Genomic DNA, 13,471 nt, shown 5'->3' on the forward strand with positions numbered 1-13,471 from the left:
AGAGATGACAAACTGAAAGTTTGCTTCCCTTGTTACTGATACTGCAATTAGATCCACACAGGTGAGTGCATGAAGATAGGAGTGCAAAATCTGGGCCTTTAAGCACAGCTTGTGCTGGTTTGTTGAATTTACCCAGATGTTGTTATTGTGATGGACTGAATCTTTGTTTAAAAGGGAGTTTAAATTGCCAGAGAAAGGTGCTTTGCTTACTTTTTGCCCGGGAACATCCTGTACTGTGCTTCAAGCACTTCTGCACCCTTGGCTCAACAACACTAAAGTGAGAAAGAAATGTATACCTAATCCCAGATGCTTCCTTGTAAGAAACAGTTGATGGGCGTTCATATCTTGCTGTCTTTCCATAACCCAAACTCCCACCGAATGGGAATATTCTGTGAGGGCTGCAGGATCAGAGACTTGAAGTAAGCAATTGCTTTGCTGTGTTGATTTATGTCATAGTATGGAATTGCATTTATGCCGTACTGTATATGGACTCGAACCTGCAAAGACTGAAGAACATTAATAACTTAAACCAGGTGATCAGTATCAGAGGGGTAGCCGTGTTAGTCTGGATCTGTAAAAGCAGCAAAGAGTGTTGTGGCACCTTATAGACTAACAGACGTTTTGGAGCATGAGCTTTCGTGGGTGAATACCCACTTCGTCGGATGCATGTAGTGGGTATTCACCCACGAAAGCTCATGCTCCAAAACGTCTGTTAGTCTATAAGGTGCCACAACACTCTTTGCTGCTTTAACCACGTGAGTAGTCCCACTTACAGCTATGGAACTAGTCAGCTGAGTAAAGTTATGCAGTGGCTTAAGTACACATAAGTGTGGCCTGGGGGAATAGGGAACCAGACTAGCAGCCCCATTCATTTCTTGGGTCGCCGTCAGCCATAGCCTTCCTGTGTAACTCAGCCTGTCACTCAAGGGATGTTGTGGGAATAAATCCACGAACGATCCTGAGGTCCTCAGATACTATGGTGATAAGGGGTCATATAAGAGACTACACTGACAGAAGCATTTGTAGGATTGAGGCATATGCTCCCAATCCTGCAAGGAGCTCTGGGCAGGTGAACCCCTGAGCTCATTGCAAGGACCTCAATTTCCCATTCTAATCTTTACATTTTGTATTAATTTATTTACACGGATGAGTGTAAATGCCAGAACAAAACAAAATATTACACTTCTAATTACATCAATAAACCAGATTCATCCCTGGGTGCAACACCCTTGACCTAAACAAAGTTGCATCAAGGGTGATTTTGCCCTATTAATTTAATCATTAGTAATATTTCCCCCAAGGGGCAGGGGCATGGCTGTTTGCAAAATGTTGCCTGTTTTTTTTTCCCAACGGGAGGCAGGTTTTGTATTGATCTGCAAGGTGACCCCCTCCGAATCATTTCACTCCCGTTTCCTGCTTGCTGAATGTGTGAACTCCGGATTAGCAATACACAACACCACAGAGAGTCGGTGCAATCACCCGTGGGGCTGACACGCTCCGATCCCAGCGCGGACAAGAAACCTCCTCTCTCCCCTCCTACTGGGGGCGTCCCCAGCGTGCACACGAGCTGTGACGAGCTTTGGGCTCCGGTTTATATAAAGCCATGCTGCGGCGCCGCCGCCTCTGAAACCCCTTAGACCTTGGCTGTGTTTCGTGGACGTGGAGTGCACTCCCAGTATCTCCTTTGCAAATGGGCTCTGTGGCCTAGCGTTTACTCCCCTGAGCCTCGCCACCTGTGATCTCAAGCCGTGAGGGTGCTGCTGGCAGCAGCGCTGAAAAGAAACAAGGTAACACGTCCCCCCTTCCCCACACACACACACACTCCCCCCAAACCCAGTCGGGCTGGGGATTCCGAGAATAGCTGCGCGAAGGGAAACTTTGAGCAACTGGTGGTGGGGTGAACTGGGGGTGCCAGAGAGGGGTGGCGGGTGACCGCAGATCCAGCGAGCTGTGCGCCCGCAGCTTTGTTAAACCGAGTGTCTTGTGTCGATTTGGGGAAGGGCTGATCGGGGTGTGTTCTCTGTTTCCAGACACGCTGCCAAGCCTTGCTGGTGTGGGGAGGATGGACTGGCCCCAGATCTCGCCTTTAAAGGCTCTTTTAAATGTTTTCCTCTCATTTGGGGGGATTTCTCCCCCCCCCAGCTCTGCGTCGGTGAAACTGTCCCAGAGTTGACAGGGCCTTTCTAGCTCACCCCCCCCCCGACCCCCTTAGGTACGGGGCAAATAAGGGATGTGGGTGAAGATTTGAAGCGGAAGGAAAATAGGGTTTCCCCGTGTCCCCCCGAAACAGGAGTGAAACGGGCCACCGGTGGCTTTGTCAGTTGCATTGCAAGCGACATGGATGGGGGTTTCACTCGTTATCGGGGCCCGTGTCCCGACGTTCCGTGGCCCGTGTCCCGACGTTCCGTGGCCCACCTGGGCTGGCACCAGTCGGTCAGAGCTGCGGGCACCCTGGGAGAACTGCGCTGAGTTCGTTCGGGATGTTGGCAGCTGTTTCCTTTCCGGAGAGGCCGCTCCCCCCATGTGCAGGGTCCGCTGCTCTGTCTTTGTCTTGTTTTTTATTTTCCTCGCACGCGTCTCAGGGGATCTTGTAACCCAGGCCCGTTGCCGTGCAGCCTCTAGACACAGCGTTGCTGTGGTGGGGTTACCGCAGCCCCCCTGTGCTGATCGTAGAGCTGAGAGGGGGCATTGCTTTCTGTGCCGGGCTTTTTTTGTTTTCCTAGGATATGAGACTGAACATCCGGACACCTCCAAATCTGCCCCCCAAATCCTTGACATGCTTTTTTCCCTCTCTGCCTCTCTCCTTCCCCTGCAATTACTTGAGCCGTGCTGAGCGAGCTGGATCATGCTTGTAGCGAAGTACAGAACTGGAAGGAAGCTAGGCTAGGGGGATGGGATGGGGCTCTCTGTAGGTTGCTGCGAGCCAGTTCAGTCCGGTTTTTTCAGCTTGTGTGCTCTAGCAGAGTTCCCCACCCCCAGCTGCAGGCAAGTAAAGAATTCTCCAAAAGAGACGAGAGACAGGGGAAACGGCCACTTCCTCCCACCCTGTAAATCAAACATGTTTTCATGATTTCCCTTCAGTTTACATACTCCTAGTCACTGACTCCCTTCCCCCCACAACCCCCACAGTTTTCTAAAAATGTTAAAGCCCCCAGTGTAGAAGTGCAGACTATTTTTTTTTCATCCAGCTAAGCAGTGTGAATCTGTTGCTGTTCTATTTCTTCTGCATTAATTGTATTCCCTCATCAAACATGCTCTGGAGGAAAGGACATGTCCTGTGTGTGAGGATTCTGATCAAACTGGTCTGAACCAGATTTCATTCAAACTCGGTTCTTCTAGGCAGTTTGTGAAGGTTTTATTAGATGTGCCAACTGCCTCTGCCAACACACACTGCTTATGGCTACATTACCTTGGTCATTTTTGACTAGCAGAATCTTGTACTGAATGGACCATGTTGTACATTCATCTGCATTTGATTTCCTTGAGCACTAAAATCTGTAAGGAGACCACATTTGTTAGGCCCACAAATGTGTAGTAGAGGTTTATTTGCCAGTTAATATGCAGCTGTTTACCTTTTCCATCAAACAATTTCAGAGGAATTTCAGTCATTCTTGATCACAAAATGAAAGTGCAATCTGATGAGGCGCTTACTATCCATAGTCTGATACTTTAAGGAAAAGTGCACTGGATACACCAGAGAAAATTGATCACATCCGTCAGCAGAACCTCTTTCATACAGCAACATGCTTGAACGCTGATAACTTTACAAAGGTGTATTGTTTTATAAGCTGGTAATGGAGCTTCGTTTTAACTTAACTTTATGGTTCACACACCATCGTCTTAAAATATTATTGTGAAATGAATTGATAGAAAATATCAAGCTGATGTACCACAGTTTGGGAAGTATTGGTTTAAGTGGAGTGACTACAGAGAGGCTTTTCAAAGACTAGAGATTAAGGACAAGTTCTAAGTACTCGTGCCACTGACACAGAAATGTTTACATGTGAAATAAATCTGTCTCTGTTACTCTGCTCATCAGAGGTTTGAGTGGCTTTACACTATGATAAGAATTTAGCAGACAAGGACAAACTAGAATTGTTTTTTTCTCTCAATAAACTCTGACTTGATGACCCTGTGCCTTCATCATATAATGTGTGTAGCTTAAAACATGGGACATGGAGTGACATGCATCTGGCTGAAAGTGGAATATGATTTGTTTTTAATGGAGTCTATTAAAAGCAGAATGGGAAATGAAATAAACTTTAACCTCAAACTTGAGGCTGCAGCCTTCATTGGCAGTTGAGGTTCCAGTTGGTTCTTTCATACTGATCATGTCTGTACATTTATTTGGTGTTTGTTTTTCAAAATTGAGATTGGCATATATCTGTCTTTTCACATGCTGAAGAATGTGAAAAGCCATTTGCTGTTACATCCATAGTGATCAGGCGAGTCCTTTGCTACATAAATAAGATGCTGAAAGGGGATGAGAAGAGAGCTCAAGATGCTGAGAGAGCGCATGAACATGGGTCTCCCAAGCCCCAGGCTAACCTACCTGTTCTGCTGCTGATTTTCTGAGACCTTGGGCAAGTCACTTAATCTGTGCTTCAGTTTCCCATCTGTACATAGGGGGTAATGCTTCTTGTTTCACAGAGGTATTGTGAGGGTAAACACACTGAAGACCATGAGGTGTTTAGATACTATAGTAAGGTGAGGGACATGGCAATACCCAAGATATGCATTTAGTAGCAAGATGGAGCATGACCAGTTTTATGTAATATACAGCTACCGTTTCAGTAGTTTCTTCCTTTGGTAGCTGAACTTCAAATTAAAGCCCTGCCCCTTAATCATTCTTCCTTCCATTGAAAGGTGATGAGTTGTAGACACTCTCCTTGGTTGGGAATAGTTGGGTTGATCTTGTCAGTGGTGCTGGTTATTAGGATATGAGGAATTTCTCCCAAGGCTCCCTGCTCCTGTAGCTCTATTGCCATGAAGGGTACTGAGTTTGTCCGAGAGCTGTTACTAGGCAAGTCCAACTTACTAGATCATAACCTGTCCCCCTAGTCTTCCTCTCTTCTGTATTCTACATGCTCACCTTAACACCTAGAGAGGTATTCACTCTGTGCTTCCCCAGTAATCTGCAGCAGCAGGGGATGGCTGGGCCTGGGCATATGCTAAACCAGTGATACTCAGACTGAGGCTCGGGAGCTGTAAGCAGCTCTTTAATGTGTATCGTGTGTCTCTGCAGCACATGATATTAAAACACAGTGTGACTGGTTAATAATTAAATTTGGATGCTTTACTATGTTTACTCCTTGTAGTGGATAAATTAATACTTGGTCATTTTGCTGTGAGAATCATACATATAAAAACTAAATATTTTCCCTGTCCTACTATTTAAATATGAATATATAGTATTATAGTAAATGAAACAATGAATTTACACTACTATGGCTCCTTTAGCTAATGTTGGTCACTAATTTGGCTCCTGAACCACTGAGGTCTGAGTATCACTATCCTAAACACACCTTGTTTCCTGTGTCTGACAGAGCATCTGTCCGATAAGTAGCAGCAAAGGTGCGATCCACCTTCTGGGATGTTTCCCACAGGCAGTGTTACAGGATTCAGATTTAAATCCCTGCATGTTAATGTGTCTGGAGAAGCTTCTTGGATCAACTGTACTTCCCTGAATTGGTTTCCTTAACTAATCATTTTGTAAACGTTTCATAGTAACAAATTATTATCTGTGCTAAGACTAGCATGAAGTTGGCTTTTAAATAGGAGAATGCTGAAGATAGTGTTTTCACTGCATCATGCTGTAGTTAGGTGCTGTGGCTACGGGCTTGTCACATGCAAACAAATAACAATTTATTAAACAGAAAAGTGAACAGACAGTGTGTTGGCCAGAGGAAGGCGAGTCTTGTACTCTGCTCTGAAAACAACAAACTCTGCCTCTGGCTTGCCTGAGCAGCGAGGGATTCCACAGTGGGGGACCATCTGGGAACATTTTGCCTCCAGTTTTCCAGTGTCTGGGGACTGCAGCTTAGCAGCCATGATGACAAATCGGAAGCTGCAGTTCCTTAGGCAGCCAGATTGGAAAAACTTCTTGAATTTTGCCTGGAAACAGACCGACCTGTGGCTTACAAGTGGCACTGCCGCAGTGGCCTGGTTTGCCAGATGTTACTTCCAAAGTGCACATCAGGAAGGAAAGGCTGCCACACCCTAGGTAATGTTAGCTGGCAGCTTTGTCTTTTCTACATACCACTCATCAGCACATACAGGATGTTTTGATAACTACCCAGTGCTCTGAGGGCTATGGGCTGCTTTGGGCTCTAACTTTTTACCACTAAATCTAGAATTGTGGTTTGTTTTTTTTTGGTAGAGCTGGCTGGAGCTTTGGCAAAAAAACCTTCTTTTCCCCAGCCAGTTGTACTTCACTCGCCGGTCAGCAGACGTGTCAGATGCCAGCAGGGCTGAGTATGCGCCTGTAGTCCAGCTACATTAATACTTAATATTTCATACCCTGTTTTTCACAGCTAATGGTGAATAATGGGCTGTTTTAAGAGGTGCTGCTTCATAATTAGCTGACTGTTCTGTTGACAGGAGGGAGTAAAGTGTTACTTGGCTGTGTGCTTGGAAGATAGCAGAGAACTCTGAGTGGATGAAGTAAATGGGCATGTTTGTTTCCTTCATTATTTCTACTTATGATAGCCCGGCTGTGTGTGTCGGATGAGGAAGAGCAGTGGAAACCGAGCACCATACAATTCTTCTTCTTTAATATCAAAGTAGCACCCTCCCAGTTACAACAGGGCGTGGGAGCCCCACTATGCTGGATGCTGCACATGTCCCTGCCTCAGAGAGCTTGCAATGTAAGTAAATGGGACAAAGGGTGGGATAAAGGAAATACCGTCCCCATTTTACAGCTGAGGAACTGAGGCACATTGACTCACCCAAGGTTACCCAGGAAGTCTGTGGTAGAACTAGGAACTGAACCAAGATCCCGTGAGTCCAGTTCCAATGCTTTATCTCTGTAGCATCCATCCTCCGTAAGTATTGCATGGTGTGTACTGATCTGGAAGGATGGGAGTGATTTCAAGTGAACCATTTTTCCTGCATCTGTTTCTGTAAGTGTTTGTAAACACTTCTACTTGGCTGATGAGACAGACCTACAGAACAGATGGCCGTATGGTGTATGAAATTTGTCCGGTGGTGACTGCTCTGAAGATGTGACTGTAGCTTGCTTTCACAGGTTGTTCCAACATTAAAATTACTTTTTTTTTTTTTAAAGTGATTATTGGAAAGTCCTATCCACTAATTTGTAGGGGTGAGAACTATCAACAAGTAATTTATCCATGAGCTTAGCCTCTTTCTGTTAAAGGACATCTTGTGTACGGCAGTTTCCTCACATGTTAGAGAAGTTGGATGTTGGGGTTTTTGGTTAAACAATGGGCTGATCAAACAACTCTGCAGTCTGCAAATGTCCGCTGTTAGACCAGTGGTGTCTAATTGTGATTTTCTGGGAGTCACATGGAGTCTAGGTGAATGAGTGCACAAGCATTTCTGCTGCTAATATACAAAGCAAAGGGATGAAAACAAAACAGATCATGACACTATTGTTGTGTTCATCAACCTCCCTCTTGTGTCATTCACACATACTTTGTTAGCTCTTCATGGTGTGTGTGTGTGTGTGTGTGTGTGTGTGTGTGTGTGTGTGTGATCATCCCTAGTTCCAGCACCTATTCACAGTAATGGTAATATGTACTAGCGAGGATGGTCTCATTTTGAATGGAAAAGTTGTGCTCATGATGGTTCCTCCTGTGACTTCCTGATTAGCTTTTGTTTAATACAGTACTTTTAACTACTAAAGTATTAGTCCATGGAAGTGGTATGGACTATCGGTATGTACTGCATACAGAGGAAAACAATTACCCTTAATACAATCTGAAGACCCAAGAAGGTAGAACATCAACACTGAATTTTAACTAGCACACTGTCAGAAATGTTGCAAGATAAACTTACTCAAATCCATCCTGCGCATTAGGAATTGTTACTTTAAGTGAAAGTTGAGATCCTGAATCTAGTTCAGTAATCAAGGAACACCCTGAATGATGTCTGGTGTAGCATGCTTCCCCCCCTCGTTTGAACGTTGGGTTATCCCATGGTTTAGGCTTTATAAGAATGGTAATAGAAGATACTTTGAGTCTTGTGCCACATTTAGTTGCTCTCTGTGATATGCTCAGTTGCCAACTTTCACGTGGTAAATAAGCTCCCTGACTTTCACAATAAGCCAAAAATCAAGCTAATTCCATTTCAAAACAGGGCCAGACCAAGCCAATCCCAAACACTATGTGACTAGATTCCCCGCCTGGTGTGCAGTCTGGGCCTGTGGTGGGCCCTCCTGACTCTCTTCCTGCCAAGGCAGCCCTTCCCCTCCCTCCCCTAAAGGCAACAAGCTAAGCCAAGCTAGGCAACAAGCAACTCACAAGCCAATTAAGCGAAAAAACAAGCCCAATTTCTGCACTTTTTTTTTGTGGGTTTGGCATGTGTGGTGGTATGTGGTCTTGGACACTCCCCATATTCTGAAGGCTCACTCCTTTGTCTTGCAGGGTTGATATCTGTACAAGAACTAAGATCAAGTAACATGGCAGCAATCCCATCAAGCGGCTCACTTGTGGCAACCCATGACTACTACAGAAGTAAGAACTGCTACGCTGTCCTTTAATTGGTGCAAAATGGAGGTGCTCACAAACTGCACGGCAGCCGCTCGTGTGGGTGGGTGGGGAATATATCTATCTAGCTCACACCTTTCTGTGGAGTGGGTCTTGCTAAGAAAAGTCGCTGAACTCTCCTACCTTGGTAGAAGTTTGTAATGCCCATGTAGAACTGCTCAAAAACAGTCAAATTTGCTTCCCAACCACAATGTATTTATAGGTTCCTCTTTAACTTCCATTTCCAAGGAGCCTAGAGAAGTTGGGTGCTCATCCCTCACTGAATTTCAATGGGATTTGAGCACCCCAACTCCCTTAAATGCCTTTGGAAATGCCAGTTTGAAAGATCTGGGCTTTAGATAATCTCCTATTCTGGCTTACTGTGTGCCTGTGCCAAAGCCATCGGCTTCTGCATCCTTTCTCAATGCATAGCCAATGTACCGTTTCTCTCTTGATTGTTCCTTTCAAAGAATCACCAACAGAACTCCTTCTAGGACCTGAAGTGTGGATTAACTTGAAGGATCTGCTGATGGCAATGTCATGGCATTTCTGAAATAAATGTGATCCGGCCAGGCGCTAGGCCCTCTTTAAACAAAGACCACTTCTTGTTCAGGCAAAACAAATGCCTGACACTGCAGTATTTTTTTTTTTTTGTTGTTGTTGAAAAAGGAGGCTAGGAGCCAAGAATGGGAGTGAGTCTTATTTAGCATTCAGCAGGGAGATAATGATCCACACTCCCTTAATTGTGCCAGCATTCTCTCTCCTCAACCATATGAGCTACCATACAAACAAAGGAACAATGATTTCTGGGGGGGTTAACGGCTGTTTTCCTTTTCTTGAAAGCCTCTGCTTCTAGAGTTACCTTAAAGCTCCTGAGAGCATAGGGTGGGAGGTGACTTAGCTAAACATTGTGTAGAACAAATACTTCTGCAAAAGGCAAAGTAAACAGAAAAATACAGCATGGCCACATGAGCCTAGAGTACAGGGCCAGATCCTCAGGTGGTCTGAGCTAACGTAGCTCCACTGTCCATAAAGCTTTACCAAATAGCACCAGCTGAGGATTAAGAACACAAGACTGGCCATATTGGGTCAGACCAAAGGTCAGTCTAGCCCAGTATCCTGTCCTCTGATGTGGCCAATGCCAGGTGCCCCAGAGGGAATGAACAGAACAGGGAATCATCAAGTGATCCATCCCCTGTCGCCCATTCCCAGCTTCTAGCAAACATGCCAGGATGGGCAGGGGTGGTGTCCCAAGCCTCTAAGTTTCCCTGTAAGCCACACCGGCCATGCAGCAGCCTATTTAGTGCCTCGCAGGCACTTAGGGGACCTGCCTGGGGACGGGCTGGGGGAGGGGTGCCCCTCTCCTGGCCCCAACTCAGAGTGGCCTGGCCACTGCAGGATGGAGGGGGGAAATTGATATTGTGGGACCTTGTTTCATAAAGCACCGTCTACGTTCAGATCGTTGTTGCTCTCCAGCAAGATCCTTTTGGCCAAAGGTAAATCTCAGTAGTTGCCACATGTCAGGCAAGTCCCTCCATGCAGGAATGTCTCTGCTACAGTGGCACATCAGCTGTAGTGCTGTAGGAGAGACGCTTCCTGCATTAACTGAGGGGAAAAAACCCTTCCATGTAGGTAATCCCTCTCCAGGAGGCAGTAGCTCGGGTGATGGACAAATCCATCCATTGACCTAACTGTGTCTATGCTGGGGATTAGGGTGCTCAGATGGCAACATTTTTCACAGCTCTGAGCAACTTAGTTGGGTCAACCTAAATTTTAGGCATAGACCAGGCCTCTGTCTTCCCCACAGTAGAAGGGGAGACTCCCAATGTGCATGAAACCAAAACCTTCCCCCTCCCTCCATGACCTAGAATCCTACATAAAAATTATACTTGTGTCTTGCAAGATATGGAGTGTGGGTTAGTTACTTGTATCCACTTGCTGAGTGAGATGTTCCATAAAGACTTTTTCCAAACAGTTTTGTAAGGCGTTATGTCCGTGTAGCACCACCTGTGTTCCAACCTGTGGCATTAACCTGCTGCTGCTTGTAATTACCTAGTTTGCCGGGAAAGCTATTTTGAGGTTATTCTTTGTCCTTTGGGTGTGAAAGAATCTATTCTTAAAACACTGTGCCAGGAAATCTTGTAAAGGAGCACTTAAAAATATCTACAAATGTGTGATGGCAGGCTAACGCGTCCTTCAAACATGCTCTAATGCTTGCTGTGTAGGGTGGATACCATTAAAAGGCTGGCACATACCCGCCGATACTCAGAACAGGACATTAGCTGGTGTGGAAACTGGTACCTGAGCCTAAGAAGCAGTAATGTGGCGAATACTTTAATGGCAAACCATGTACTAACTGCAATGAGGATGTTCATTACAGCAGTAGATCTAATATTGGCAGAGGAGAACGTTGGTCTGATGAGATGCAATCTCGTTCACAGGGCGTCTGGGTTCCACTTCCAGCAACAGCTCCTGTGGAAGTGCTGAATACTCTGGGGAGGTTATTCCTCACCATCCGGGTAAGCACCTTTCCTACAGCCTGGGCTCTCTGGCCCAGCCTCTTACGGAGGGGAGCTCTTGTGGTCAAAACGCTCTTGTACCATCTCCTTAATTTTAATACAAAACAAGCTACCTTCTCCATGGCTCTTCAGAGGATCAGTGTAGCTTCAAAAACATTCTCAGTGCTAACTAACTAAGTACATTATCCATGGGTTATACAGAACCATTTATAATGGCAGAAAAATCCCTATAGAGAGAAACTGCATAGAAGAGAGCTGAAGTTGTTGTAGCTGGCATCTACTCCTTCATGAGGCACCACTTCAGAGTGCCAGTTTCTTAATTTGCCCTCTTGCTTGCACGTGTAGCAAGACCACCGTGGTAATCAGGGGAGTACCTATTTCTGCTGTATCTCCTAATCAAGCTGCCTGTACCCAGCGGTCATATTTCATAAGTGTTTGCTTTTCAGGTCTTCCCAAGTCTGACCCTGGTCACTGGTGGGCTAGCTTCTTCTTTGGAAAGCCAACCCATCCCGTCATGACAACTGTGTCGGAATCCCCAGAGAAGTAAGTGGACGTTTGTTTTAGCTCATTCAGAAAATGGTAATGGAGATAAACTAAGAAGCTTGAAGGGTGGCTTGGAATATTGGCATGGCAAGGACAAGGGAGGTCTATAGGAATGCAAACTGTAACTTCTTATAATTCTGCTTAGTTGCATTTTGCACTGCATATCTAGCATACTTTCCAGATGGTCTCTCCTGAAGTGCTTTGAATCTTAACGATCCACCCAGCAGCAAAGGGCTAATGGAGGCAAAAGGAATCACTGTAGCCTGGGAATAGGAGCACTGTCACTCATTATTATGAGGCGATACTAGACCTAAAACTCTGAGGCCCATCTCCTCCTCAGCTGCCTAACTCCCATGGAAGTTAAGCACCTAAATACCTTTGAGGATCTGGGCCTGTCTCTTCAGATGTTGTGGAAGATGGAACATCTGTTTTACTGTGGAATCGGGGAAGCTAATGGTTTGTTTGAAGTGTTTTTTGTGCAAAAGCTATCATGAACCGAATGACAGGGTGGGTTAGGGACCAACTTCTGTTGGTAGAGAGAGAAGCTAATTTCACTAATATCCTGGGATTGACCCAGCTACACCAACACTGCATGTCACGAACAGAAAGTCCTTCTCTCTGCTGTATTCTACTACAAGTTCCAGAGGAGGAGAGGATTTATTTTTCTTTTGTAGCCATTGAAAATTGGTATAATAAAAGGACCAAATGTAGTGGCCCTCAAGGAAAGTGTCCTCAAAGCTTAGTGGTTAGACCCAAGAAGTGCAGGAAAAGAGCCAGAGATTAAATGCTAGGGGTGGTGATTCCAGGCCCAGCTTGCACAGGCAGCAGCGGTAGAAACTGCAGGTGCAGATGTGGATTAACTAGTTTGTGTGCACACATGGTTGCATGCAGCCCTGTGGATGCAGCAAGTCAAGGGGGCGGGAGAATAGCTCCAGCTGCCTTAGCCAGTAAACAATGGAGCTGTTGCTGCCAATAAGACCCTGTTGTCGAGTAGCACAGCTTTTTGTTGCAGATGTTGCTCACTGCAGCCAGGAAGTGCTGCCCAATCTGGAGCAGTGATGGCTGAGTTTGGGTGTTTCCACCGTCTCTCTGGACTCACTAGAAGTCTGTCCTGGAATCACTGCAGTGGGAACATATGAGGAGCTCTAATGAGAGCAGGGAGCTGCAGTTCACCAGCCTTGTGTCCGAGGCAGCTGTGGCAAAGATGGTTTGCGTCTCTCGTTTTCCCTCACCCCGTGTCTCTCTTGTCTTTCAGTTCAGGAACTTTCCAGGTGGCCAACGGCGTGATCACTTGTGGCCTGGCTCAGGAAGTAATGAGGAAGCGCCACGCCAGTGAGCCCAGCAAACCGAGTGCTGGGCCGTCTGCGTGAACAGGCTGGCACATCTTCCTGCTGCCCGCCTGGTTGCTGCTTCTGATCCAAACGCTAGGAGTCAGAGCCCATTTTCCACTCCCCTTCCCCGTAGAGTAGACAGGCTGCGTTAAGTATTTAGATGTAGGTTTTTTAAAAAAAACAAACAAACAAAAAAAATTTACACCACCTTTGTACTGTTTCATTAATTTGACTGTATTCTTTCCATACAGCCTTGGTAACACTTTGTTTACTTGTTCAATGGAAACTAATAAACTTAAGCAGCCTTTTAAATGCTCAGCATCTGACCCATTGCTAATAAAAAAAAGGTTAAAGCCCTGTCGTAAAATTCACT

The 13,471-nt window shown here is 45.7% G+C and overlaps 1 protein-coding gene across 1 annotated transcript; it reads left to right on the top strand.

Annotated features, from left to right (window-relative positions):
* Positions 1–1,607: 1,607 nt before the first annotated feature.
* Positions 1,608–13,451, top strand: PPDPF (pancreatic progenitor cell differentiation and proliferation factor). The gene is made up of 5 exons (XM_039498726.1): positions 1,608–1,787; positions 8,604–8,693; positions 11,147–11,224; positions 11,671–11,767; positions 13,023–13,451. Exons 2-5 carry the CDS (start codon positions 8,639–8,641, stop codon positions 13,135–13,137), a joined length of 345 nt encoding a protein of 114 aa, XP_039354660.1. The 5' UTR covers positions 1,608–1,787; positions 8,604–8,638; the 3' UTR covers positions 13,138–13,451.
* The last annotated feature ends 20 nt before the right edge of the window (positions 13,452–13,471 follow it).

The sequence above is a fragment of the Mauremys reevesii genome, linkage group 13 (assembly GCF_016161935.1).
Source record: "Mauremys reevesii isolate NIE-2019 linkage group 13, ASM1616193v1, whole genome shotgun sequence".
NCBI classification, from domain to species: Eukaryota; Metazoa; Chordata; order Testudines; family Geoemydidae; genus Mauremys; species Mauremys reevesii.

Coding starts and splice junctions, on each gene's coding strand:
- PPDPF (XM_039498726.1), top strand. CDS start 8,639: ATGGCAGCAATCCCATCAAGCGGCTCACTTGTGGCAACCCATGACTAC. Junction 8,694..11,146: donor AACCCATGACTACTACAGAA/GTAAGAACTGCT, acceptor TCTCGTTCACAG/GGCGTCTGGGTTCCACTTCC. Junction 11,768..13,022: donor GTGTCGGAATCCCCAGAGAA/GTAAGTGGACGT, acceptor CTTGTCTTTCAG/TTCAGGAACTTTCCAGGTGG.